At 58.8% G+C, this 25547-nt stretch overlaps 9 protein-coding genes across 9 annotated transcripts; 5 read left to right on the plus strand and 4 right to left on the minus strand.

Annotated features, from left to right (window-relative positions):
• Positions 1-278: 278 nt before the first annotated feature.
• THITE_2097049 (uncharacterized protein) lies at positions 279-3066 on the plus strand (the record flags this gene model as incomplete). The annotated part of the gene is made up of 5 exons (XM_003656377.1): positions 279-586; positions 648-2077; positions 2190-2392; positions 2469-2585; positions 2681-3066. The coding sequence occupies 5 exons, from the start codon at positions 279-281 to the stop codon at positions 2801-2803; spliced, it is 2181 nt and encodes a 726-aa protein (XP_003656425.1). The 3' UTR covers positions 2804-3066.
• A 260-nt stretch (positions 3067-3326) lies between these two features.
• On the minus strand, positions 3327-5818 carry THITE_2121028 (uncharacterized protein). Its single transcript, XM_003656378.1, has 2 exons — positions 5414-5818; positions 3327-5345 (listed from the first exon to the last, which is right to left on the minus strand). Exons 1-2 carry the CDS (start codon positions 5675-5677, stop codon positions 3645-3647), a joined length of 1965 nt encoding a protein of 654 aa, XP_003656426.1. The 5' UTR covers positions 5678-5818; the 3' UTR covers positions 3327-3644.
• Positions 5819-7206: 1388 nt separating this feature from the next.
• On the plus strand, positions 7207-10917 carry THITE_2121031 (uncharacterized protein). Its single transcript, XM_003656379.1, has 5 exons — positions 7207-7460; positions 7519-8722; positions 8784-9632; positions 9681-10124; positions 10216-10917. Exons 1-5 carry the CDS (start codon positions 7308-7310, stop codon positions 10758-10760), a joined length of 3195 nt encoding a protein of 1064 aa, XP_003656427.1. The 5' UTR covers positions 7207-7307; the 3' UTR covers positions 10761-10917.
• A 13-nt stretch (positions 10918-10930) lies between these two features.
• Positions 10931-13497, minus strand: THITE_2121035 (uncharacterized protein). The gene is made up of 2 exons (XM_003656380.1): positions 12998-13497; positions 10931-12936 (listed from the first exon to the last, which is right to left on the minus strand). Exons 1-2 carry the CDS (start codon positions 13373-13375, stop codon positions 11074-11076), a joined length of 2241 nt encoding a protein of 746 aa, XP_003656428.1. The 5' UTR covers positions 13376-13497; the 3' UTR covers positions 10931-11073.
• A 796-nt stretch (positions 13498-14293) lies between these two features.
• On the plus strand, positions 14294-17291 carry THITE_2121038 (uncharacterized protein). The gene is made up of 2 exons (XM_003656381.1): positions 14294-15754; positions 15809-17291. Exons 1-2 carry the CDS (start codon positions 14441-14443, stop codon positions 16991-16993), a joined length of 2499 nt encoding a protein of 832 aa, XP_003656429.1. The 5' UTR covers positions 14294-14440; the 3' UTR covers positions 16994-17291.
• Positions 17292-17625: 334 nt separating this feature from the next.
• Positions 17626-18396, minus strand: THITE_2121041 (uncharacterized protein). Its single transcript, XM_003656382.1, has 2 exons — positions 18310-18396; positions 17626-18113 (listed from the first exon to the last, which is right to left on the minus strand). Exon 2 carries the CDS (start codon positions 18107-18109, stop codon positions 17816-17818), a length of 294 nt encoding a protein of 97 aa, XP_003656430.1. The 5' UTR covers positions 18110-18113; positions 18310-18396; the 3' UTR covers positions 17626-17815.
• Positions 18397-18848: 452 nt separating this feature from the next.
• Positions 18849-20737, minus strand: THITE_2171199 (uncharacterized protein). The gene is made up of 4 exons (XM_003656383.1): positions 20662-20737; positions 20258-20540; positions 20130-20189; positions 18849-20082 (listed from the first exon to the last, which is right to left on the minus strand). The coding sequence occupies exons 2-4, from the start codon at positions 20294-20296 to the stop codon at positions 18889-18891; spliced, it is 1293 nt and encodes a 430-aa protein (XP_003656431.1). The 5' UTR covers positions 20297-20540; positions 20662-20737; the 3' UTR covers positions 18849-18888.
• Positions 20738-20958: 221 nt separating this feature from the next.
• THITE_2121045 (uncharacterized protein) lies at positions 20959-23256 on the plus strand. Its single transcript, XM_003656384.1, has one exon. The coding sequence runs from the start codon at positions 21384-21386 to the stop codon at positions 22890-22892; it is 1509 nt and encodes a 502-aa protein (XP_003656432.1). The 5' UTR covers positions 20959-21383; the 3' UTR covers positions 22893-23256.
• Positions 23257-24838: 1582 nt separating this feature from the next.
• Positions 24839-25421, plus strand: THITE_2121046 (uncharacterized protein). The gene has a single exon (XM_003656385.1). The coding sequence runs from the start codon at positions 25152-25154 to the stop codon at positions 25377-25379; it is 228 nt and encodes a 75-aa protein (XP_003656433.1). The 5' UTR covers positions 24839-25151; the 3' UTR covers positions 25380-25421.
• Positions 25422-25547: the final 126 nt, after the last annotated feature.

Genomic DNA, 25547 nt, shown 5'->3' on the forward strand with positions numbered 1-25547 from the left:
AAGTTGGATGTATGCTTCCGGGGCTTGTTCTCCTGCCTATTCTGGATGCTGAGCGTCTCACTACCCACCTACCTATCCGTCCGAACACACTCAGCTTGGCTCAAGTGCGGGGCCACTCCTGCACGGCTCTCGTACCCCTCACTACCGCTGCTGTAAGGTACACCGTACGTGGGTGAGCCGCTCGGCTTATATCTTCGTCCACAATCCCGACGCAAGCCTTGGTAACCCACTCACCTTTCACCCGTGCCCCTCTTCTCATCACAACAAGTTGGGACAGCATGACAATCACGGCGACCAAGTTCACCCCGGAGGTGATGCTCTCGGCCCCCCGGCGGACCCCGGCATTGCCCAGTCCGTCGGGGAAACGGGCAGTCTACGCAGTGTCGACATATTCCTTCCAGGACCACAAGAAGACGTCCCAAATCCGGGTGCTCGACATCGAGTCGGGAGATTCGGTGTCCATCGTGGAGGATGCTAGCGCGAGCGAGCCCGTGTGGCTCGGCGACGACGAGGTCCTTTACCTCAAGGGCGGTGACGCCGGGATCACGACTCTCGTGGTCCGTCATGCCTGGTCCGCCGAGGCAGAGTGAGAGCGAGCCCGCCCTCGTTTGCGTGCGTGCGTGTCTCGATGCTGAGAGAGTCTGCAGACCCTACGAGGCCGGTTCAGTCAAGGCTCCCATCTCCAACGTGATAGTCAAGAAGCTCCCCAACGGCAGCTTTGCTTTCGCGTGTTCAGCCTTGACTACCCCTGACGGCCAGTTGTTCAACCCCGAGACAGAGAAGAAGCCACACTCCAGTGCTAGGGTCTACACCGGCCTCTTCGTCCGCCATTGGGATGCGTGGAACACCAGGAACAAAAGCTCCATCTTCTACGGCCTGCTTGAGCAGAAGGACGGCAAATATGCCCTCCGTAATGGCACGCTTACCAACGCCTTGGCCGGCACTGGCCTGTCCTCGCCTGTCCCTCCCTTTGGAGGCACTGGCGACTTCGATATCGGGCCCTCAGGCCTGGTCTTCGTCGCGAAGGACCCCGAGCTCGACCCGGCCATCTACACCAAAACCAACCTTTACTACATTCCCCTGGAAACCTTCACGGAGTCCAGCGCGCCTCCTCCGAGGATTATCAACACCCCCGGGCTCGAGGGCTACTCCAATAGCCCCGTCTTCTCTCACTGCGGCCGCAAGGTAGCCTTTACGCGTATGCGCAGCAACCAGTACGAGTCAGACAAGCCGCGCCTTCTCCTGGTCCCCGATATCACCAACCCAGACAAGACCGAGGAATTCTATGCCACTCCCGACGGTGTCGGCGGCTGGGACGCACGCCCCGAATCAATTGTCTGGAGCCACGACGACTCCAAACTCTACGTCACCGCCGAGCACCGCGCGCGCACGCTCATATTCCAATTAGCATCCACTCCGTCAAGAGCAACCGCCCTACCCGTGCCCATCAAAACGCCCGACGGTAGCGTCGTTTCCTTCCACCTCCTCCGCCCCAACCGTGACCACTCATCCTCCTCTTCCCCAGCGGACAGCGACAACGACCACCTCTTGGTGACATCCACCTCCCTCGTCGACAACTCCTGCTATAGCATCGCCGACCCGGCCGCGCAGACCGCCACCGTCATCTCGTCCGCGTCCAAGGAGGGCAAATCCTTCGGCCTGTCGCGCTCCGCCGTCGACTCCATCACCTTCCGCGGCGCCGGCGGCGACTACGACGTGCACGCGCTTGTCGTGCGGCCGTCCACCTTCGACCGCGGGGCCGCCAACGGGAACGGGAACAAGAAGTACCCGCTGTGCCTGCTCATCCACGGCGGGCCCCAGGGCGCCTGGCTCGACGCCTGGAGCACGCGCTGGAACCCGGCCGTGTTCGCCGAGCAGGGCTACGTCGTCGTCTGCCCGAACCCGACCGGCAGCACGGGCTACGGCATGGCCTTCGAGGACGGCATCCGGGGGGAGTGGGGCGGCCGGCCGTACAACGACCTGGTCAGGTGCGTCGAGTGGGTGGCGGAGAACATGCCGGAGGTGGACGTGACGAGGGCCGTGGCCTTGGGGGCGAGCTATGGCGGGTTCATGATCAGTGAGTTTGCGTTGTTTTTTTGTTTGTTTTTCTTGCCGATCGCTTGGATCATCTGGTCTTTTTGTCTCGGGCGGCGGTTTGTGTGTGCTGATGACAAGTTACCATGGAAAAGACTGGATCCAGGGACACCCGCTCGGGCGCAAGTTCAAAGCGCTGGTGTGCCACGACGGAGTGTTCAGCACGCTGAACCAGTGGAGCTCCGAGGAGCTGTTCTTCCCCATCCACGATTTCGAGGGGACGCTCTACGACAACAGGGAGGCGTACGAGAAGTGGGACCCGGCGAGGTTCGTCAGCGAGTGGGAGACGCCGCAGCTGGTCAGTCGCCGCCATCCCCCTCGTGATATGAGAGAACACCGATTGCGACTGACAAAGCTACCTAACATGCCGGCAGATCATCCATGGCGAGCTGGACTACCGTCTGCCTATCACAGAGGGCCTGGCCGCGTTCAATGTGCTCCAGGCGAGGAAGGTGCCGAGCAAACTGCTCGTGTTCCCGGATGAAAACCACGTAAGAGGACAACACGCCACCCGCGTTTCCCCCCCATCGCTTACAGAAAAGCAACGGCCGTGTTGGGGTGGCCTGCTGACACTGCGATGAACAAGTGGGTGTTGAAACACGAAAACTCTCTGGTCTGGCATCGGGAGGTGCTTGGCTGGATCAACAAGTACTCGGGGATCGAAAACGAGCAGCAGCTGGCGGAGAAGGTCGACGGGTTGAAGGTGTAGCAGTCAGGATAACACACGGCGGTATGTACCGGTATAATTATTGGGGACGAGAAGGCTCGTCGACGGGCCCCTGTTTTTACCGCGCCTATATCTGGTATCTGCCTGATATCTTGGGTTTAGATTGCTTGGGAGGGAGTGTGAGAGTGTCAGTTCCGATAACCAGGGGGTTAGTCGTGAGTATATTATGGGACAGATGTATTGCCTAGTCTGCTTGAACCTTGGAGTTATTGGGCGCCGCAGATCGAACGCATGTTCCTCGCCCCTATTGTTTACTCGAGATAGGGAGCACAGTGCCTTACGAAGGTGGACAGGTATTGAGCACGGCAGAATAATGGAGATGGGGGGTGGGAGTATGGGATAGCAGCAACGAGAAAGGGCGTGGACCGTACTGTTTGATATTCTGATTCATTCAGCTATACTAGGTAGGTGCCTCAAGCGGCATGTATCCTACAGCTTACAAGCGCCAACCTCAACGACACAGTTCCACTCAGACTTCTTTGCCCCGCTGGCTATCATCAACTGAGCGCTAATACCGCAGAACCAACCTCCACAGATAGAAAATGACCCATTCCTCGCCCAGTGAGAACCAGCTGGAAGTTTTGTGCCAAACCAGACGAGAGCCCTCCGACAATGGTATTTCCCCGTCTTCCGGTGCGCCAAACGCCACTCGGTCGTGTTGACGACCGAGAAAACAGTAAAACAGAAAACACAGACCCAAGATCCACAACCCCGGAATGCCGCCAACCCGAGACAACAAAGAAATATGCAGTACAATGAGCCGGCCTGAAGCCAACAAGTCAAAACAAAAGTGCTCAACTCAGTCCCTCAACACAGAAGACTCCTAGGCCCCAACAGCCACCGCCGTAGACGACTGCACAGCAGGTTGCGGCTCGATTTGCTGCTGCTGCTGCTGCTGCTGCTCACGAGCGATCTCGCCGCCTGCTCCACGCTCAGCCCAGTCACCCCACAGGCCACGTTTGCCGCGGATGCGGATGGGGCCACCGAGGGTACCCTCGGGCTGCTCGACCTTGATGGCGTCCTTGGTGGCGAGAACGAGGCATTCAAAGAACATCTTGGTCGCGTCGGCTTTTGTTGTTTGCTGCTCGGGCAGCAGTTCCTGAAAGACAACGGCCGACTTCTTGCGCTTCTCGGTATTCGTCGCCGCATCGGGGCCGAAGAGGTCCCGGAGGATGTGCACGGCGTGCTTGGTACCGACAGAGACCGGGCCGCTATCGGCCGGGTGAACTATCGGCATGGTGGTGTCATCGAAAGCAGGCAGCGGGCTGGAAGGTGCGCCAGCCCTTGATCCTGGTCGTTCATGCTCGTCGTCGCCGTGGAAGACGGCAGTGTCGTCGGCAGGGATCTCGAGCACGGTGCCGTCTGCGGCTATGCTCTGGTTGCCTGCCGCGGCCCCGCCCAAACCGAGCGTGGTCTCGTCCTCAGGCAGCTCCAGGCGAGGCGACTTGGACGCACCTTGCTCATCCTCACTGTCCATGTCGGCGACGCCGCTATCTCTCTTCCTCTTCAGGTCGTTCGGTCGAATCGAGCTAAGAGACAACAGGCCCTTCAGCTCCGGTGCCCAAGCATCACTGCGGCCCTCAAAGAGAATGTTGTGAACGAAGCCCCCATTCCTGTGCAAATCCATCAGACCAACGATATACGGATCGTGGGCTACAAAAGACTGCGGCTTGAGAATGTTGTCGCGCTTCGACTGCTGCTCCTTGATCTGTGCGCTTGTGAGCACTGTCTGGTCGTCCGGCTGGAGAAGCTTCTTCTTCTTCTGCCGCTGGGGCGCCCGGATAGTCGACGCTGTGGGTTCGTCGCCTGGCTCGTACATGTCGGTGTTCATGTGGCGACTATACTCGAGCTCAACTTCCTTGGCGAATTCCTCGTCAATATCGGACAGCGGGGACTCTGAAATGCGCGCACGGCTCATGTCGCGGCCGGCAGCTCCAGGCATGGCCGACTCATCGCCAACATTGAACTGCAGGTCGTCGTCTCCCATATGGATATCACCCTCGCCATCGGCGATATGGACGCCATCGCCAAAGTCAAGATTGAGACCCAACGAGGGCTCGCGAGCTTGGCGATCCTTGCTGGGGCCGGCGACATCCATCTCACTCAACATGTCCTCCTCGACAGGCCTCGCGGCAGGCGCATCTCTGCCCATTTCCACGCTCTTGTCCATAAGCTTGCTCGGCCGATCGTCGATATCCATGCCAAAATCGAGTTCCAAGTCGAGGTCATCCACATTCGCGAGCGCCATCTCTTCGTCGTCACCATTGTTATCCTGGAGGAACTGACTGTTGTTGAAGTCTTCCTGGAGGTTGATGTCTCGGTTGCTCGGGCGTACAGCGGCCTTTCGGCCGCTTAGTGGAGTCGCGTTCACTTCATCGAGTTGCGAAGCAAGGAACTCGGAGCTCGGCGGCGGCAGCAAGTCTAGGTTATCATAGGGCGTGATGGTATCGGGGAGCATCAGCGACTCCTTTGTCGTCGCATGCATCGTGGCGGGAATGTCATGGTTGCCGGCGGACCGGAAGGCCTGAGAGCGCGTCAGTGGGCCAAACTCAGGTGAGGAGGACAACGGCCTAGGACAAGGGGGAGTCATACCATCTTGATTTTGATGAGGGCTTCATTGCAATCATCGAGAAGGTAGCGGGCTTTGCGGCTGTAGATGCGGGCGACGCCAAGCAGCAGCTGGCCGCTCAGACGGAGGGCGAGGGGGGCGTCATTTGGAGCAATAATGGCGTCGACACTGTCCTGAAGGTTGTGCTGCAGGATCTGGACCTTGGTGATCTTGCGCTCTTGGTTGGCCGAGAGCCACGCCTTGGCCAAGGGGCCGGTGGCACTGAGTAGTGTCCCCGACCAGAACATGGCGGCGACGGTAGCGACAGAATCAATGCGCGTGATTTAATGGCAGTCTCGTATTAATTCAGAAGGCGCGAGATGATCGAGGAATGGGGATGTCGGCGCGCAACCGTCGCGACGCGACGGCGGGGTGGCGGCGATGGAGAGGTGGAGGTAAACAACAAGCGCGTTGTGCCGTTTGGACAATAGCGCGTGGCAGCAAGTCGCTTCGGGGCCGTCATAGAGCGGCGCAGCCAAACAAAAAGCGTTGAGACCTGTCGCAAAAAGCCGATCTCTGGAGTACAACAGCTAGTTAGTCGCCCCGAGGGATGCGACAGCAAGGTGGAAGCGATAATGGCGATGGAGCCAGGTCGAGTTTGCAGAAGAAGGAGGGGGTGCGTAAATGGGCACGGTTTGATGGTGGGCAGATCGAGCGTGGGCAGCTCCAAGCTGGTCTCGAGAATTTCCACGAGCCCCTGCCGAAATTTGAGAGGCTGGGGGTTGCGGCCCCACCAGCCACCCCGGTCGATTTACCAATCTGATGGAATATATACACAACGTTTCATGTGTATGTACAGGACACTATTGCGTATCCGTTCACAGGCTGGTCTCCGGAATATTGAAAGACACACGTGTTGCAGCTGTGATTTTCGTTCCGCACATGGCATTCGCACAGAGTAACATGATCCTTCTTGCGTTGAAGCTCGGTATTGATCCGTCATTTCAGTCGCCGCCCGCAAGCGGACGTTGTCTCGACCATCTTGACAGGTACATGCCAAACATGGACACCATGTAAGATATTTTTGAAGCAGACTCCAGAACAACACGTTTTCATGGGTGATCTGAGGAGTCGCTCCAGAATGACTGAAGGTTGCTCCTGTTTAGGTGTTTTTGAGCTTGACAGCGGTTTGCCATTACTACTTCATGCATCCCAGTAAAGCACTGCGCCCGGACGTATACGGAGCACTGGACCGCATCGTCAAGCGGCTCTGTACGGGATTCGATCGGAAATGTACACTACCTGATTCTTGCGATGACGGAGTATTCGCGTAACAAGGCAGGGTAGGTGACATGACTGAGGACTCTTCGCAAGTCGCCCTATTGAAAGTCCTTTGTGTACGGCATAGATTGCTGCTCAGGTGTCCGTCGAAACGCCATCGCAGACTTGGTGAATGGTATTGGTGCCGAGTTCTGTATTCCGTATTCCGTCCTGTACAGTACAGTGTCGGTTCCTGAATCCAAACGCCCCCCGTCAGCCGCATGCCACCCTTGCTCGCTGCACCCGAACTACGCTCCGCTACTGAGCACGCTACGGAGAAGGTCAAAGCTGCCAAGCCGAGATTGAAACCTGTTCCACAAGCGGCCATCTCCGAAGTTCGTGGTTGACTCGCACCTGGATTGCCGCTGAAGCGACGAGAAGAAATCTCTTGCGCCAGCACCAGCGGTGTTGTTGATCTCCTTCTAATGTATTGATTAGCATTCGAATACCTTTTGGGCGTTCTTTTCAATCGTGTCGCGCCGTTGCGCCGGCAGCCTTCGCTCTTCGCGCTGCCGTTGTCGCGGCCGTTGATGACGCTCGCTCGGTCCATCGACCTCCCCTTGGGGTCTTTCGCGCCTACGCCCTGCTCTTCCCGCCATCTTTGGCCCGCGCCCCAAGATGGACCGATTGATGCGAAAAGACGATGACGATGGCCTGCCGCTGTACCATAACTCGCAAGAGCCAGGGCCGCCGGCAGCACTCGGAGACAGCTCGCGGTCTTGGTCCACTTCGCCCCGAATGAGCCCTCGGACGACATCTGCGCAGTCAAGAGTAGGGCTCCTGGAAGGGCACGGAATACTGAACAAAGAGCTAACGAGCATTGACGCAGAGCGTGGCTGATGAATACGCTTCCCTCACTCCGATCGAAGTCGCCGCACGGCTGAACACGTCACTCACGCATGGCCTCACGCCTGCGGAGGCGCTGTCGAGGTTACGCGACTATGGCCCAAACGAGATCCCCCACGACGAACCCGAGCCGATTTGGCTGCGCTTTCTCAAGCAATTTCAGGAGCCGCTCATAGTCCTCCTGTTGGTTTCAGCTGGCGCATCAGTGGTGGTGGGGAACATGGATGACGCCGTGAGCATCACAGTTGCAGTGACCATCGTGGTCAGCGTGGGCTTCATACAGGAATATCGTTCCGAGAAATCCATCGAGGCACTGAATCACCTGGTCCCAAACCATGCGCATCTCGTGAGGAAACGGGCTTCAAAGGCGTCTCCGGGATCTCGCTCGCCGATGTGGCCCAGGGCTGGCGACAAGACCCCCGACACGGGCGAGAGCTCCGGCTCGATTACTCCCGAGGAGGAAGTGCTGGAAGCGACCTCGTCCAAGGTTATGGCGGCGCAATTGGTGCCTGGTGATCTGGTGCTGTTCACCACCGGCGATCGTATCCCCGCCGATATTCGAGTGACCAAGGCTGCGGACTTGACGATCGATGCGTCGAACCTCACCGGAGAGAATGAGCCTGTCAGAGTTACAGCGAGTACACGTCCCCGTCGCGGACTCGCCACGCCAACTCACGGCGGCGCTACCTTGCAGTTGCCTCAGCCTTCCTTTCCCGGGGCACCTGACGGAAGCTCGGCCACTGGCGCTCAGGGTGACCAGGATGGACCGCAAAACATCGCATATATGGGTACTCTGGTGAAATCCGGCCACGGCCAGGGTATCGTGTTCGCGACGGGGGGAAACACGCACTTTGGGACTATCGCGACCAGCGTCTCTGGGACCGAGAGCCCCCGATCGCCGCTGCAGATATCTATGGATGAGTTGGGGTCGCAACTGAGCAAGATGTCCTTTGTTATCATTGGGCTCATCTCGCTGATCGGCTGGTTTCAGGGGAAGAAGCTGCTCGAGGTGTTCACCATTTCTGTCTCGCTAGCTGTGGCGGCCATCCCGGAGGGCCTACCCATCATCGTTACCGTCACTCTCGCCTTGGGCGTGCATCGGATGGCGAAGCACAATGCCATCGTCCGGAAGATGCCCAAGGTTGAAACGCTGGGCTCCGTCAACGTAGTTTGCACGGACAAGACGGGTGGGATTCCCTATCAATGATAACTCTCGATGCGAAAATATGCAGTGCTGACACTTTGCAGGGACACTGACAATGAACCATATGACGACGGCCAAGATGTGGTACTTTGGAGCCGACGACGCCTTCGACGTAGATTCGGACGACGAGATGACGGAGGCCAAACCAGATCCTGCCGCGCTTAGGATTTTGCGCATTGGGAACATTGCCAACGATGCACGCCTCGCTCGCAAGTACAGCGAAAACGGCGCGGCTGCCAGAGCTGTGCTCTCCTCGACGGAGGGCAGAGGTCACACATCAACGTACACCCGATGGGTTGGGCAGCCCACGGACGTTGCCATGCTTGACCTGCTGGATCGATTCCGAGAGCATGACGTCCGAGACTCTATCGGGCCTCGGGTCAGCGAGACACCCTTCTCCTCGGAACGGAAGTGGATGGGTGTCACCATTGGCAGTGAAGGGGGCAAGAGCGACAAGGACTTTGCGTACATGAAAGGCGCCATTGATAAGGTACTGGACGCTTGCGATACCTATGTCACCAGAGACGGCAAAGAGGTCGTCTTGGACTCCTCACGGCGGCAAGAGGCCTTGCAGGCGGCGGAGAGGATGGCATCTCAAGGGCTCCGGGTTCTCGCCTTTGCAAGCGGACCTGTCGCGAAATCCCGAAGCAGCAGGTCCGCCGTCGGCGGTGCTAGAAGCAGCCCCGCCGGCGCGGATGGCGCAGAGAGTCCCGTCCACCACGGCTGTGAGGAGCAGTACAAGGGTCTCACTTTTGCCGGATTGGTTGGCATGAGTGACCCTCCAAGGCCTGGCGTCGGGCGCTCGATCAGGAAGTTGATGCGCGGCCGCGTCAAGGTCATCATGATTACCGGCGACGCGGAGACGACGGCCCTAGCGATTGGCAAGCAGCTAGGCATGGCAATCGCTACTCCTACTGCGCATGCGTCTAACCAGGTCACAGTCAAGCCGGTCCTTCGAGGCGACGAACTTGACGCCATGTCGGACGAGGACCTGGCGAGGGCGATGGACCACACCACCATCTTCGCGCGAACCAACCCGGACCACAAGATGAAGATCATCAGGGCCCTGCAGTCCCGCGGCGATATTGTCGCCATGACGGGAGACGGGGTCAACGATGCGCCGGCGCTCAAAAAAGCCGACATCGGCATTGCTATGGGCATGCACGGCACCGACGTGGCGAAGGAAGCTGCCGACATGATCCTGACTGACGACGACTTCTCGACCATCCTCCATGCTATCGAGGAGGGCAAAGCCATCTTCAACAACATCCAGAACTTTATCACCTTCCAACTATCCACCAGCGTTGCTGGCCTCTCCCTTGTCCTTATCTGCACCGCCCTGGGATTCAAGTCGCCCCTCAATGCGATGCAAATTCTTTGGATCAGTAAGTGCCGGCCCGTTCCACCCATTCCTTCGTCTTTCTCTCTTTTGTTCCCTCTCCCCCACTCCTGCTAACGCACGCATCATTTGCTCAGACATCATCATGGACGGCCCGCCCGCTCAATCCCTCGGCGTCGAAGCAGTTGACAAAGACGTCATGAGCCGTCCGCCGCGCCGGCGGGGCGACCCCGTCCTGACCAGGCGCCTGCTCACCCGGGTGCTGACGCAGGCGGCCATCATCGTGGCCGGCACCATGCTCGTCTACACGCACGAGATGCTCGACGACGGGCAGGTGACGCGCCGCGACACCACCATGACCTTCACCTGCTTCGTGCTGTTCGACATGTTCAATGCGCTCACGTGCCGCTCCGAGAGCAAGAGCGTGCTGACTGGGGAGGTGGGGCTGTTCAAGAACGTGCTGTTCAACTGGGCGGTGGCCGGCAGCCTCATGGGCCAGCTGGCCGTGGTGTATCTCCCTTGGTTGCAGGAGGTCTTCCAGACCGAAGCGCTGGGGTGGCGGGACCTGGGGGCGCTTGTGCTCCTGTGCAGTAGTGTGTTTTGGGTGGACGAGGGGCGCAAGTGGTGGCGGTACGGCAAGAGGAGCGGGCTTTTAGGTCGGGGTTATAGCCAGGCGGTTTGATGGGGGCTTCCATGGGTTTAACGAGCATTGGTTATGCTGTAGCGTGATGAATGGATGCGACCTGGAATTGGTTTTGGACCAACACATGTGCGATCTCGTGTATATGAAATGGGTGTTGTTGGTTAGATAGAAGTACTTGGACGAGATTACTGCCCTGAGGACCTTGAGCTAGACGGCGGCAATTTGTGCGAAAACGATTCAACCAAACAATACCAGATGAAAACACACGAACACACGCACAGACACATACACATACAAACAAAGAATTCCGAAACGAGCCAGCGCTCTCGAGAGACCTCGCTCAGGCCACACACTAATGCCGCAAAATTTCCTTGGCGGCCGTCAGATCGTTGATCTTCTGGGCCAGTCTCTCCCGATGCTCCTTGATGCTCGGGGACTCGCCGGCAATGGCCTCCAGCTGGTCAGGTTTCAGCCCGATCACCCACTCCTGGCTGAACACGCCGAGAGGAGTCGACGGCCCGAAGAGGAGATGGTAGTTGACCGCCTGGTTGAGGAGGTTGTCCACGAAACGGCTGCACGCGATGTCGTAGTACGCGCTGAGATCGTCGTGCAGCTTTTCGACGATGTCCTCGATGTTGGGCTTCTGCTCCGTGACGTTGCTGACCTGCCGGATGCTCACCAGGCCTTGGTAGTCCTTGTGGCCGGTGACGTGCTGCAGCAGGCCGGCGATGCGCCCGCCGCGGCAGCGCTGCCGGTGCTCGTTGAAGTGACGGTCCAGCGTGTAGGGCTTCGTGTCGCGCTCCGCAGACGCCAGGTACTCGGCCGCCGCCATGCCCGCCTCGTAGCGCCGCAGCACCTCGTCCTGCATGGCCGACCACAGCTCTTCGCGGACGCGCGGGTCCGCGCACACGACTTCCAGCGCGGCCATGATGAAGCGGTGGACCGCCACGATGACCTTGCTCATGAACGCCCTGCTCATGGCCGGCCACTTGCTGGACTGCTCGGTCCACGCGCTCGCCCAGACCGCGCTGCTGAAGGTGCCGAGATCCATTCCGCGCGAGCGGACATAGAGGTCGGTGATCCAGTCGAGGATGCCGTCCTCTGGTTCCTCGATGTCATAGTCGTGACTGATGATGTTCTCGAGCTCCGGGTAGTCCTCGGTGTCAATGTCTCGGGCGAATTCCAGGATGCTGTCTGAGCGGTCCGAGTCGGGCGTGGCCCGCGATGGGCTGGCCTCGACTTTCACTGGCTCGTCGATCGTGTCGAAGCGGCGGAGGACCGAATTGCGCTTGAACTCATCGCTGAAGGCATCGGCGAGGTTGACCACCCGCGTTACGAGACGGAGCTCCGCGGACTTCTCGAACGCGGCGCTGACCGCGTATTGAGCCTCGAGACCAGCCCGCACCAGCTCTTGGAATTCCTGGGCCACTCCGCTCAGGAACCGGCGCTGCTCTTGCTCGTCCTTGCGAGACGGGCCCAGGCTGTCTCGCTCCCTTTGGACGGAATGGAGCATCTCGCCAATCTCCTTCCGCAGCTTGGGGAACTCACGCCGGGCCATGTGTCCCAGGAGCTCGGCAAGGCGTCGCTTCAGCGCGCCGACGCCGACCCTCGGGGGCGGCAGGCTGGCCCATGCCGCCTTCTTGAACTCATCCTCGCGGTGGAGGAAGTCAGCGTCATTCATGTCGGCGCCGCGGCTTCGGACAAGGTAGTAGCCGAGCCTGAGCTGCTTCTTTTTCCCAAGGATGATATTGCGCACGGCGGCTTGGGCGCTCGGCTCCGTCACCAGGTCCGGCTTGGTCAGGATGCCGAGGGTCCGCTCGCCATTCTTGTCGTACTCCTCTGCCAGCGTCAGGATCTCCTGGTTCGAGATATCGATGTTGCAGGGAAGCACGGCCAGGATGACGGTGCGGCTGTCTTGAATGTACCATCGCACCATATTCCTGACCAGAACCATGTCGGCCTTCGTCGTGACGCCCGGGGTGGGCATGCGGAAGATGCCCGGCACGTCAATGACGGTGAGGTAGTCGACCGACGGGCCGCAAATCTCGATCTTGAGCACGTCCTCGCTGAACACGCTGCCTCCTTGGGGGCGCGTGACCGGCTGGCCGTCGTCTTCCGACGAGGAGGCGTCAGAGGCGAACTGGGCAGACAAGAAGCTGGAATCGGAGCTGCCATTCGAGGAAAGCCTCATCCGGATGCCCATCCTCTCATTGACCTATTCAGGGTCGTCAGCCTTGCTTCACGCCCACGGCGAGGTGGAGAGCAAGAGCACGCACCTCTCTCAGAATGGACGGGAACTGCTGGCGGAAGTCCTCGGGGTTCAGCGCGGGGCTGCGGTATCCCTCGACATGCCGCTTGTGCGCCTCGGACGCATTCGGTCCCGGGATGATGCTGACCTCGACGCGAGACACGTCGTCGCGACGCTGGGTGATCTGAGTCGCATACCGCGTGCAGAGCTCCACGTCGCGCGGGAAGGGGATGCCGGTGAGGCTCTCCAGCAGGGATGACTTGCCCGAGCTCTGGTCGCCGACAACAACGAGCTGCGCTGCGTGGTTAGCAATGATGGGAGACAGAGGCCAAGGCCCAGGGATGCAGGGAGACACATGCCTGGGGAAGCGGTACGTGCTTGCCGATGTTTTTGGCCCGGAGTGCATCGATCTTCTTGAGGAGAGAGTCATTGACAAGCAGGTCCTGCTGGGATTTTTGCGGCTTCTGAGCGTCCAGGGTCATGGTAACGGTGTTTCTGAGGAGGTCTATCAATGTGTGTAGTTCTTAGCTCGGGATAGCTTTGCAGATGTCCTGTCTGGAGAACAGCACAGAACGACGGTAGACTCGACGCCTTCCATGTCCCTATTTAACAACCTACTCGCGGCCTCAGACGCCCATCCATGGCATCCCGTCCTCAAGACTCCATGCACACCTGTGAGGCAGACAGGACGCAGCAGAGAGCGCCTCGGCGCCAACGAAAGCGCGTTCCTGACGCCCGCCAGCCGGGAACGTGAACAGGAATAGGAAACGGGCTTCGTTGGCGCTGAGGCCGACTGTTGGCCTCATTGCGTGGACTTGCGTCGACTCAGGGGCCAGTCAGTGGCTGGCAAGACCAGAAGGCGTTGGACCGGCCGCTTCAAGCAGCAGAAAGTTGGCCTGGGCGGTGCGCAGCCTTGCCGTGGCCTCGTCATCCTTGATGCACCCAGCGCATGCAGACCGTGTTTTGGGACCTTGACTGCGTCAAGCCACGGCTCCTACCAGCAATTGCTGTGCCAAGAATAACTACCTACCTAGCTGAGACGGGCGGGCTTCCTCCTTCAGCCGTAGCGCCTAGTAGGTATGTAGTGTTGATTATTCCCACTAGCTCGTGTCGCAAGCTTGCAGTGGTCGGTCGCCGGAGAGGCGCCTCAATCACCGATAGTCTCTTTCGAACGGCGGTTCGCGCTCCCCACAGGCGCCAGTCTCACCGTCCTGAGTGGCTCAGGCCAGCGGTCCGATGCGGGCCGCAGGAGTTAATCACGGGCCCCACCGAACAGCCGTAGCGCGAGACAAGTTGCTGATTGGCAGGCAGGCAGTGGTGCCAGCTACCTTCCATACTTACCGGACACGGGCTACAACTTTAACGGATTACTGTGGAAAACAGCATCAGCCGCGACATCGAGTTCCCTCCCTTCCGTCCTCCCTGGCGCCCGCAGCAGAAATGCGCCGCCGTTGTCACGACGGCACCACCAATGTCAACCCTCCCCAATGGCGCCGCCACCGCCCGCTCGACGACCAAGATGCCTGCCCCGAGCAGCACTAACAGCAGCAGCGGCAACGGGCTGCCCTCTCGCCCTCCGCCCGCCGTGACCCCCTCCCCCAAGAAGGACGACGACAACAGCCCCTCTGCACCCCTCCACCGTGCCACCTCCCCCGCCGAGGTCCGCGCCGCCCTCTCCGCCCTGCACGCCCGCGAAGCCTCCCTCACCGCCCACCTCTCGACCCTCCTCACCGGCCACGCCAGCCTGACCCGCTCGCTCTCCCGCCTCGACAACCTGCGCGCGGGGCTCGGCGCCCAGGTCATCTCGGCGCGCAGCATCTCCAGCAACATGCTCGCGTCGGCCGCCGACACGGCCGCGCGCCTGTCGGGCCGCGTGCGCGCGCTCGACCTCGAGAAGCAGCGCGTCGAGGACACCCTGCGCGTCGTCGAGCAGGTCGCCGAGCTGAAGGCGTGCGTCGCCGGCGTCGTCGGCAGCATGGGCGCCCCGCAGGACTGGGAGGCCGCCGCCGGGTACATCAGCCGCGCCGCGAAGGTGCCCGATGACATCGTGCGCGGCGGCTTCGCGGCCGCCGTCGTGCCCACCGTCGAGGTGCCCGATCCGCCGTGGGTTACGCTGGAGCAGGCCAGAGAGAGCCTCTGTGCCTTGTTTATGAGGGAGTTCAAGAAGGCCGCGGCGGAGGGCGACGCCGCCAAGGTGACGAGGTTCTTCAAGCTGTTTCCGCTGATCGGGCGGGGCGATGTCGGGCTGGATGTTTATGGGCAATATGTGTGCCAGGGCGTGGCCGGCGAGGCGAGGGCGTCGCTAAAGGAGGGGTCGGCCGTTGCAGGTGGCAAAGGAAGGAAGGACGGGGTGTTCTATGCGAACGCCCTGACAAGACTTTTTGATCACATCGCGCGCATCGTCGAGGCGCACGGCGGGCTCGTAGAACGACACTACGGCTCGGGCAAGATGGTCAAGGTCATCGAGAGACTGCAGATGGAGGCCGACGTCCAGGGCGGCATTATTCTGGACTCGTGGAGCGACGACCGCGCAGTCGACCGGAGGCTCACCGACGTCAGGAGCTACCCTTTCTCGTTCCTGATGCAGAGCTTCTTGCCGCAGAACCGCGGTTTCGGAGGGACGCCGCGGGTGAACTCACCGGCTCTTGGCGGCCAAACTAACGATGCGCGCGACAGCGAAGACGAGGGCGTCAACATGAGGGAGGTGGACGCATTGCTCGTCGAGATCGCCGTGATGCTCGAGAAGTGGTCCGTGTACTGCCGCTTCCTCGCTGGGAAGTGTAGGGTGAGTTTGATTTTGCGGCAAGGCGGTTAGCCAACGATGGCTGATGAACTCTAGGATCCCGAATCACCCGACGACGCTCCGCTCACCCTTCCGGACGTCCTCATCAAGTCCAACCTGAGCCGGAAGGTGTTAGGGAAGCTCGTGGAGCCGTGCAACTCGCTGACCACCTTCTTCTTCCGACGGTCCGTCGAGAAGGCGTTTCAGCTGGACGAGTCACCCTCCGGGCTTTCGTTGAACATGAGCAAACCCATAGACAGCAACCCCCCATTCATCATTTCCGCAGTTGACGTGGTCATGTACATCGTCAACACCGTCATCCGAAGATCCATATCCACCTCTCAACGAGCCGTTATCGACTCCGTTATCGCCAGCATATCCAGCATCCTCGGGGCCGACTTTGTCGGCATGATCCAGCGCAAGATGCGCGACGACTCATACCCGCGAGCCGCCGTCCAGGGCAACCTTCCGCCCGAGGACAAGGTGGTCTCGTTTATCGTCCTCATCAACAGCCTTGACATGGCCAACGAGTACCTTGCCCGCATCGTCTCCAGCTTCCTCAACCCGTCCCAAGAGCAGCACGCGAAGCCCCTGCACGATGCCTTCCCCTTCAAAAACGAAGCCGCCGAGGTCGCCCTCCGCCTGAACAACCTCAACGCCTCATTCTCTGCCAAGACCACCGAGCTGATCAACGAAGGCGTCAGGGTGCTCTTCAGCCAGGTCATCAAGCCGCGGCTGCGGCCCGTGCTGACCGACACCTTCCGCGACGCCGACTACACGCTCAGCGAGGACGAGCTGGCCGACCTGGCGGCGCAGAACGGCCAGACCGAGGACGAGGTGCTCGACCAGGTGCCGCGCGTGTTCGAGCACGGCTGGGACGCCCTGATGCGGCCCGTCGCGCGCCTGCTGACGCCCCGCACCTACACCACGCTGCTGGACCTGACGGCCGACTACCTGGCGCGCGTGCTCGAGAAGCGCGTGTGGAGCTACGCCGGCGGCAGGACCAGCGCGTACGGCGCCATCCGCATGGAGCGGGACTTCAGCGGCATCGTCGGCGTCATTAGCAAGGGCAACTACGCCGTGCGCGAGCTATTTGGCCGCACGGCGCAGGTCCTGATGGTCGCCAACATGGAGGACGAGGAGTGGGAGGAGCTGGCCGCGGAAGGGGACGGCGGCGCGGGGATGCAGTGGGTGCTGACCGAAGAGGAGCGGAGGAGGGCCAGGAGCATCGTGAGGAGTTGATGAGCAGGATGCAGTTGGGCGGTGGTTCAAAGACATAGACATACCCCCGCCAGCGGTTCGCTGCGCATGCTACTAGGCTTGTAGATCTGCCTCGAGCTGGCTGCTTGGCCGTACGAAATCTGTTTGAATCCCGCGGCTAGATCAAGTTCTACGCGAATCGATAACCATTGCTGTTTGCCCACCTAATCGGTGTGTCCTAGCCCAGGCCGTGGCTATTGAAGGCTTGGATGTAGCGTTCAGAATTCTCTCCGACTAGATTAGTCTCAAAAGACGCTCGATGCAGATAGCAAAGTTTGTGGTGCTTCTGTCCCCGCGCGATGCCATGACGAAGGCTACATTTAGGAGGAAAGATCACAAAGACGCCCCTTTTCACCCTTACCGCCATACAATGGGTCTTGAAAAGTAAACGGATTAGATTTCAGTAAAGGGGTAGCAAGTGCCGATTTACGGACACTGACCACCACTTGTTTCCCTTGCCCCCTCTCCGACTGAAAGGCTCCCATAAGGTGAGTGGTCTTGACCCGTTCGTCGCGACCATAGTTGGATGGTCTGCAGGCGGGGACAATGAATAGCACATGGTCATTTAGCGTGAATCAGGCCAGATGAGCGGATGGCTTTGAAGGCTGCAGGTTGGGGGGTTGGTTGAACGGAGTGTTGTGGTAGGACTGGAGGAGGTTGCTAAGTAAGGGGAAGCGAGGCACTGGCAGGGAAGTGAATCTACTATTATCCTACGTCTGGACTTCTACGCGAGGACACTTTGGTATGGATAGCGACAAATGGGGCGAGATACGGGCCTACTGCAGTATGTTTAACCGGCTGCCGTCACCCCGAGCTAACCGGGGGGATGATCGCGACCTCGTCGCCTTCCTGAATCACTATCTCTTCTGCCTCCTCGGCCGCGTCCTCGCCTGGCACATCCACATATGTCAAGTTTATCGTGACCAGGCTGTGGTCCAGCACGCTCGCCCGGAAGCCCTGGTAGCGCTCTTCGAGCGTCGCAAACAGCTTCCTCAGCGGCAGCGGCGCCGGCAGGGCCTCGACATTTTTGGACGTGTACGAGCCGGCGCTGGCAAAGTACAGAATGTTAAAATGACCCTTGGGCGGTTTCGTGGTCATGGTTCTAGCTTCTTTATCATGTTAGCTTCGGTATTCCGATGGCGATGGCGGAGCAAACACGGGACGAAGATTAGGTGGTTGTCAGAGATCTTGGTGATTTTGAGAACACATCAATTGGGTTTCAGGTAATACATGCTGTTCAATGCATCATCCAACCGGAGAGATGGGGTTTCTGTGTCGGGTTCCTCAAATTAACTTACCGTTTGTGTGATGCTGGGTTGTTGCTGATGTTGGAAGTCCCTGGCCGCCCCTCAGAAACGAAGCTTAAACTTCGAGCAAGCGCGCCATCACGTGCGTCGCCTCTACAAAGTTGCTCCAGCCTTCTCACCCCGCGGAACGGCTAGCCTGCAGACAGCCAGGCGCTCATCGGGTCCCATCGGCGAAGCGTGCGCAGGATGGGATACCTGCAGCTTCTTGCAGCTTTGCTGACCTTGGGTTGTGCTGAGGAGGGAAGGAAAATTGGAAAAGCTTTTTGCCCAAGCTGCTGGGAGAATTTATCTTCCATGTCGTTGGCCGAGGTGGATCCACTGCACAGTGCCAAGCAGTTCACCGGGCTCGCTCTTCTCGGTGCTTACCTCATACATTTGGCATGGAGCAGGGGACCAGCAGCTGCACTGGTGCATTCCTCCGGGCCCTGCGTCGCTCGATTCTCCAGGCCAATTTGACGGTCAGGTACCTACCTTACGGGTATCCGAGGCAAGTCAAACCAGTTAGATGCTCGTGAAAATAGTAGGGTAGGTTGTATCTGAAATTGGGTATCATTGCGATTTGTTCGTTGCTCATGGAGACAACTTCGACATCTTGTCCTCGAGGTCCTTCACCCACCGCGACATCACATCCATGTTTCTGACCATGGTCGCGTCTCCCTCCCTAACGGCGGCCTCCACCTTCTCTAGGCCCTCTCTCCACTGCTGAATTTCGGCAGCCATATCGGCCTGCTTCTTCTCGATGCGCTCCAAAGTCTGAGACGCCGTTGCGGCTTCGGCATGGATCATACGCAGCGATCGGAGACGGTCGAGCAGGGGCGGAAGGAGAGGGGCCAGATTCTCGATGGTCGGCAGCGTCCCGTAGAGCGCGTTGATCTTGGCTGTCTGTTCGGAGTCATCGATCGCAGTGGCCTCGGCCGTCGGCGCTGCTCCCGCCGAGGCAAGCGCCTCGTGCGCTGCCTTGGCGTTCCGGCGCGCCTTCTCGAGAGCCTCGGCCTCCTGGGTCAATGCCCGTACTCTCCTGCTGATGCTATCCAATGACGGAACCGAGGCTTCGGACAGGGTCGAGATTTGCTTGTGGAGGTGCTCCAGGAGAGGGATGATGGCCCGCGGGAGTCCGTTTGAGTCGAATTCGGGCATCGCTGCCGAGCCCACTCCCAGGGCCTTCTCGAGCACCACGAGGCGACGATCGAAATCCGCAGCCTTCGCCAAAGCATGGGTCTGCTCGTAGCTTGGTGCGTACGTTATTGTGTAGCTGACACCGTCCGTTGGGTCTCCCTCGACATTTTGCCCAACGGCTGCGGGCGGTGGTACTGTGGCAGGAAGATGGCGAGAGGTGAGACTGTCATCGAAGCGCGAAATCTCATCCAGGACCTTGCTGAGCGACTCGATATCGTCCTCCGTGACCCTTTCTTCCTTTGACTTCTCCGCCGCCGCCTTCTGTTTTCCATATTCGTCCTTGACCACCTCGATCTCCCGCCTCAGCCGAGCAATCTTTCGCGCAAGGTTCACTGCATCGTCCTCATCGCTCAAGTCGCCGAGCTCCTCGGTCCCATCCTCGAGGACGCGGTGTCGCCGGGTCGAAGTCTTGTACGACTTTCGTTTGCCGTCCAGGCGGTCCGAGAAGTCTACATCATTCGCATCGACCGCAGCCGGCATGAACTTCGACCGGGCTTCTCTTACTCGGAGGCGCGACCGCGAGATCCCAGCGGCGTGTTCCTCATCTTCGTCGTATTCGTTGTCCGAAGGTGATTGCACGGTGGTGGGCTTCAGTCCTGTCAGCCAAGTCTCACTTGGGCGTCAGAGGCACTTACCGGAACTGTCGAATGGTCGTCGGTGAGATCGGGGGTTTCGTAGATATCTGGCGCCGAGTCCTGCGCTCAGCAACACTGCGTTAGCGCAACGCCGCGTTGCTGCGTCTCCCGCTGCAGTGCGGACCCACCAGGTCTGGCAGGGCCGCGTATTTCCTATTTGAAGACATTGCGATGTTGTGTCGGCATTCTCATGCACGAAGCTTCAATCGGGTTGAAAGTGGCTGCAACGGTGGTCGGTGTCTGGCAATCGACCTGATTGTCAGGGGTAGTATCCGCAGATGCACGGGGCTATGGGGAGCGAGCACGGATAGCGCTGATGGCTAAAGAGGTCCCGCCAAGACTAATTTCGGCCAATTGTCGGCAATGTTTTTACAGCGTCAGTACCCCGCCAAGACCGCCAAGGGGTTTGCACTATCGCCACGGGTTAGCCACGGGTTAGTTCGCCGGGGGTGCGGGGGGTGGCGCCAGCCCCCCGCTGGTTAGGGTGAGGGTTATGGTTAGGGTAAGGGTCAAGGTTAGGGTGAGGGTTAACTTCGTTTTCTTTTTTTTCGATTTAGTTGAGGTTTCGTAAAGTTGTTGCAACGAGTCTTTGCGATTGTTCGTTGTTGATGTTGCTCGAAGTCGTCGAGGCCCCGTCGCGGCCCCGCTCACCCCGTGGCGATTGTAAATACTTGTAAGCGGCAGTCTCCGAAATTAGTCTTGGCGGGACCTCTTTAGCCATAACCCGGATAGCGTTACGGAGCAGCAACACTCGCAGCCCAGGTCGCGGGACCCACTTTTTAAGCATTCGAACATCCGTTTGTGGTGTAGTGAAGATACCGTAATCGGTACGGAATACACAACATCGCGACTCATGAAGCATTGCGAATCCAGTGTTGATCTCGCACACTCTGCCGCATGCATCTGCAGTGCTTGAGGTCACCAGGCTCTGCCGCTTTTCTCAGATTTTGCCTCACAGGTGTTAGTTACATTGCTTGCGCTGCGGCTCCTTAAATTCCAGGTTATCCAGGTTCGATCCTGTTTTCTCATCTCGTCCACGCAAGCAGCTCCCTCAGAACACCACTGGAAGAATCATCCGTCTCGCTCCATTGGAACCCGGAATTGTGATTTATCCCAGCACTTCCTGCTCTCTGGACCCAGTAACCATCCCTCTGATTTCCTCAGATGTCTGGCCAGCGCTTTGTTGGTCTCAGCAAGAAGCAACCCGTTCCTCGGCTATTAAGCGTTATCCGCAGAGACCCCGCCAGCAACAATATGAAGGACGTCGATGTCGATGCCCCTCCGCTGAGCAGTTCCGACCAGAGTGACGACGACGGCCTGCCGGTCAGGGGAGATATCCAGCCCAGTCGCTTCCTGAGGGGTGGGCGGCAACAGCCATCGCCACGCCAACAGACCAAGGCTACCGACTCGGGTAAAAGCCATACGGACTTAGCGACAAGCCGCAAGCGAACCCGCGCATCAACAGGGCCTCTTCCCGATCGACAGCTCGGTTCGAGCACTCAGGAACTAGGTCGCCGGTCTGACTCAGCAACGGCGCCCAACGAGTCAAGTCCGGCAACAAAGCAATCGAAAAGCAACACTCCAAGCGACGGGGAGCTAGGCAGTCAGTTTGACATAGATCCGATCTTTCACACGCGAAAGAGACCGATCGTGAGACGTTATGGCGGCACGAAGGCCCTCAGCAGTGGGGTCAAGGAAAAGGCATTGCCGACCAAGAGGTTCAAGCGTCCGCCGAAGGCTGAATCACCAGAGCCACCAAGCCCGGAGAGGCGAAAGAAGTTCGAGATCCCGTCGTCTCCGTCGATGGCGGGAGAGGATCCTGCCTCCCCAGCCCGCAAGTTGAACCTTCCAGACGACGACTTAGACTCACCAGCGGATGTATCCCCCGTGCGAAAGAAGCAATTCACGATGCCGGATGATGACACTTCAACGCTCTTGCGAGATCTCGATGGTCCGGAGGGATCACAGCGACTCGCATTTTCCATTCCCGAAGAGCTGCCTGAACCATTCGTCAGGACGTCAGAGGGCAACGGGAGCCTCACCGTTTCGCCGCCAGCCGGCGCTTCCAGCCCAATGAGCCCACTACGAAACACAACCTCGCCCCTCACGGATTTGGGATCCCTGGACTCGACACCCGTTTGCCCGCTGTGCCGCAAAGTAGTCGACCAGGCACACTTGGACGACTTCAAAGAGCGACATCCCCGGTTGACAGTCGCCAACATGCGAAAATTCTGCCAGGACCACAAGCGGCGGTCAGCTCGGGAGACGTGGATCCAGAAGGGGTACCCGGACATCGATTGGCGACGTCTCGACGAACGGATATCGCGGCACTACGGCTTCCTCCGCAAGATCCTCGAAGACGGCATGGACTCCCACTACGTCGACGTGTTCCAAGACACAGTTCGCGCGGGAAAGAATCGGACGCTCTTCCGGTCGGACGCGAACCTCACGCCCGGATACTACGGCATCCGCGGCCTGAGAGCGATGTCGGAGAACTTGATTCAGGAGTTCTCGTCGATACTGCGGAAGCGAGCCCTACAGGACAGGCTAGTGTCGGCCCGGGGCTACACGGTATATTTGCAGTCGGTGCTGGTACCGGAGCTGGCGGTGCGGCTGATCATGGAGGATATGAGTGTGGGCGAGGAGGAGGCGAGGCGGATTCTGGAGGAAAGTAGTGATGTTGGGGAGTTGTTGAACGATGAGATTGCTGATGTCGTTTTGGAGGATGATGATGTCGTTGATCCGCTTAGCCAGGCACATTGATTGCTGTCACTGAGGGAAGAGGGCCCTTGTTTTGAAGATGCTTGACACCAGCAGGCACTTTATCGGTATGGCTGTGCTCTCTGTTATGGCTTTCCCGAGGATATTGTCACTAGCACACAGGAGGCCGAAATGATACCCACTGGGTTTCCACCATGCCTGGCATTGTTATTCTGAGTTGCTATAACTAAGTTTGTTGATTAGGCGGAGGATAATAGGAGTTGGTCGGTTGAAGGCTTCTTGCGAAGACCAGCCGCCTGCAATTTTACGCCGAAAACGGTACCAGCAGGGACACAAGATGCCGGGGGTTACGGAACGTAGGACCACAGATTACGCATTCATGTCCGAGTTACCGATAATGCGGTTACGCTCGGCATACTTCCGTACACGGGGCAGTGAGACAAGGACCTTCAGCAAGCAAACCAGGCTCGCTCAACCATTCGTGCTGGGGCTGAGCTCAGACGCTCTGATGACAACATATACACACACACACACACGAAGGCTGCTGTTGCGTTGCGGGGAGTTGCTTCTTATGTACCGCGTAGAATTGGTCACCTTCCTGGCTCACCTTTGCTTGTGCACCTGAGTGTATCTGATTTACCCATATAAGGTCCTGTGTGGAGGCTAGCATCTTCAGACAAGGTACCTGCCAGATGGGGAAACGTTTCAAGGTTGTTTTGCAGTGACGAGCACGGCAGATATACTCGACGACAACCTGATATTCGCAGGTGGCCAAAGACCCGAACCGCAGGGATGGAGCAATTTGGGCCATCGGCCGGCCAGCCCGACGCCCGAGCTACTATGGCACACGCGTACTGCGGCGTACTTTGGAAGGGCATCTTATGTTCTTGCCCAGGGATGAAGTTTTGGTACTCAATGGTAAAGTTATTGAGGGAACTCAGGTATCTAAGTTTGGGTTTCGCCAGCAGCTCAGCGGAGAAGAAGCGTACACTATTCCGTGCATAGGTAGAGTCGGGTTTGTTAGCACAGTTCAACAGAGACATCCGAGCTTATACTGCGCGACTCCGAAGATATGGAGTGCCGAAAGCCAGAAAAATACGACACTCGTTTCGCTCTTTGTTCAGGTGAGACGGGTGAGACGAGGATGCACTTGCCAAGCCCTGCTCAAACGTTGACCGAGGTGGAGATGAATAACCAGCTAACGTCGCCCACACCCATTCCGGTTGCCATGGGATCTCGGTCGCCGGTCCGAAACGGTCTGTGAAAAATTGCCAAGAAATTTTTGCCAGCTGAAAGCGGCTCGAATCGTCCCGGTGACCGAGATTCTATGGCAACTGAGAAGGGTGTGGGCGACGTTAACTTCCACAGCACACAACGTTAACTGTCCGAGCTGTTTGAAGTGCTGAGCCAATGTTGTTCGCAAGACATTCCACGTTGCATATTGCATTTTTGTTTCGTTGAGGAGGGTGCTCGACAAGCGTGCTGGGTCGGTAAATCGGTATTTGGGAAACACGGCTATGGGTGAGGTAGAAAGTCCAAGAGCAACAGGGTCCATCGTGGCTCTTGAGCTTCCGATCAGTGCGATACCCGAGTGCCAGATCCGTCTCGGCAGCGTGCACGGTTCACCGCCCAAACACCCACCCACGGTTGGCCACTCACCCTGACTAAGCGAAGATTCGGGCAAGCGGACCCTCCATCGTGGACGGATTACCTCCGTACTGTGAAGAGCTTGAAGAGCATACGGACTATCCGTATAGTTGTAGATATCTTGGTTGAGGTGGCTATGTACCTTAGTTCCGTAGCGTGATATAGAAACGCTACGTCCCATCGTCCCATCGTAACCTTTACTGTCGTGGAGGGATCGTTGGCACACAAACAGTGAGGAGCCGCCAACCCTGTCGTGGGGTCTGGGGTTGTATCCACCTACCTAGATATCCACCGACCCGCCCACCCACTCAGACGGTCAGACCGGACCCGCAGGGCCTGGACTGGACACCAACCTTGGGGCACTTTTCGCCCTTGCCTATGCATCCTGGTACCCCATCACATCATCGCGAAGTGAAGCGGGCCGCAAGCAGCACCGACACCACCAGCAGCGATCCCGGCGGCAAGAGAAACCAGCGGTACGAGCATCGAGAGCGATTTTCAACAACCACAAGGAAATGACCTAATTTACGCTGCCGGCCCTCGAGTCATCGAATGCTTGAGCGAGCGGTCGGATGGCAGCGGCCCATTTGAAGCCGCTCCTTTGTTAGCCCGCGGGTTGCTCCTTGCAAGTTGCCCCCCGCCCCGGTGGTGACAATGCCCCGGGCCGACGACAGCTCGCGCTTCAGCTCCATGACGGGTTCCAGCACCGACAGCGCGAGATCCAGCATCACGGTGAAACCGCTGCCCTTGACGCCCACTACCCCTTCTCTTCCCACCGCTCCTTGTCCGGGCAACAATGGCTCCAGATTCGCCCCGCATGGATCGCGACGAGCAGCCCCGTCACGCCTCAAGACAGACGACAACGGCAGTTTCGTCCGGTGAGTGGCACAATTCTTCTTTCTTGCCTTGCCATCTTCGTGTCCCGAATGAACGCGAACTGATGGATGGGCTGCGTCAACGCCGCCAATCTAGGTCTCTGAAGGATTCCGACGGTCAGGTCTCGCCCACCAACGGCTCGCGCCGCGCGCTGTCCCCCTCGTCGGTGAACTC

The sequence above is a fragment of the Thermothielavioides terrestris genome, chromosome 5 (genome assembly GCF_000226115.1).
Source record: "Thermothielavioides terrestris NRRL 8126 chromosome 5, complete sequence".
NCBI lineage: Eukaryota > Fungi > Ascomycota > Sordariomycetes > Sordariales > Chaetomiaceae > Thermothielavioides > Thermothielavioides terrestris.

Bases quoted from the DNA above. Each gene is read 5' to 3' on its own strand.
- THITE_2121038 (XM_003656381.1), top strand. From the start codon at position 14,441: ATGTCAACCCTCCCCAATGGCGCCGCCACCGCCCGCTCGACGACCAAG. The intron at 15,755-15,808 runs GTGAGTTTGATT...GATGAACTCTAG, and splicing joins TCCTCGCTGGGAAGTGTAGG to GATCCCGAATCACCCGACGA.
- THITE_2121035 (XM_003656380.1), bottom strand. From the start codon at position 13,375: ATGCACTCCGGGCCAAAAACATCGGCAAGCACGTACCGCTTCCCCAGG. The intron at 12,937-12,997 runs GTGCGTGCTCTT...GACCCTGAATAG, and splicing joins TCCCGTCCATTCTGAGAGAG to GTCAATGAGAGGATGGGCAT.
- THITE_2121046 (XM_003656385.1), top strand. From the start codon at position 25,152: ATGCCCCGGGCCGACGACAGCTCGCGCTTCAGCTCCATGACGGGTTCC.
- THITE_2171199 (XM_003656383.1), bottom strand. From the start codon at position 20,296: ATGTCTTCAAATAGGAAATACGCGGCCCTGCCAGACCTG. The intron at 20,190-20,257 runs GTGGGTCCGCAC...TGCTGAGCGCAG, and splicing joins ACGCGGCCCTGCCAGACCTG to GACTCGGCGCCAGATATCTA. The intron at 20,083-20,129 runs GTAAGTGCCTCT...ACAGGACTGAAG, and splicing joins ACGACCATTCGACAGTTCCG to CCCACCACCGTGCAATCACC.
- THITE_2121031 (XM_003656379.1), top strand. From the start codon at position 7,308: ATGGACCGATTGATGCGAAAAGACGATGACGATGGCCTGCCGCTGTAC. The intron at 9,633-9,680 runs GCATGGCAATCG...ACCAGGTCACAG, and splicing joins AGCGATTGGCAAGCAGCTAG to TCAAGCCGGTCCTTCGAGGC. The intron at 10,125-10,215 runs GTAAGTGCCGGC...TCATTTGCTCAG, and splicing joins GATGCAAATTCTTTGGATCA to ACATCATCATGGACGGCCCG.
- THITE_2121028 (XM_003656378.1), bottom strand. From the start codon at position 5,677: ATGTTCTGGTCGGGGACACTACTCAGTGCCACCGGCCCCTTGGCCAAG. The intron at 5,346-5,413 runs GTATGACTCCCC...ACGCGCTCTCAG, and splicing joins CCCTCATCAAAATCAAGATG to GCCTTCCGGTCCGCCGGCAA.
- THITE_2121041 (XM_003656382.1), bottom strand. From the start codon at position 18,109: ATGACCACGAAACCGCCCAAGGGTCATTTTAACATTCTGTACTTTGCC.
- THITE_2121045 (XM_003656384.1), top strand. From the start codon at position 21,384: ATGAAGGACGTCGATGTCGATGCCCCTCCGCTGAGCAGTTCCGACCAG.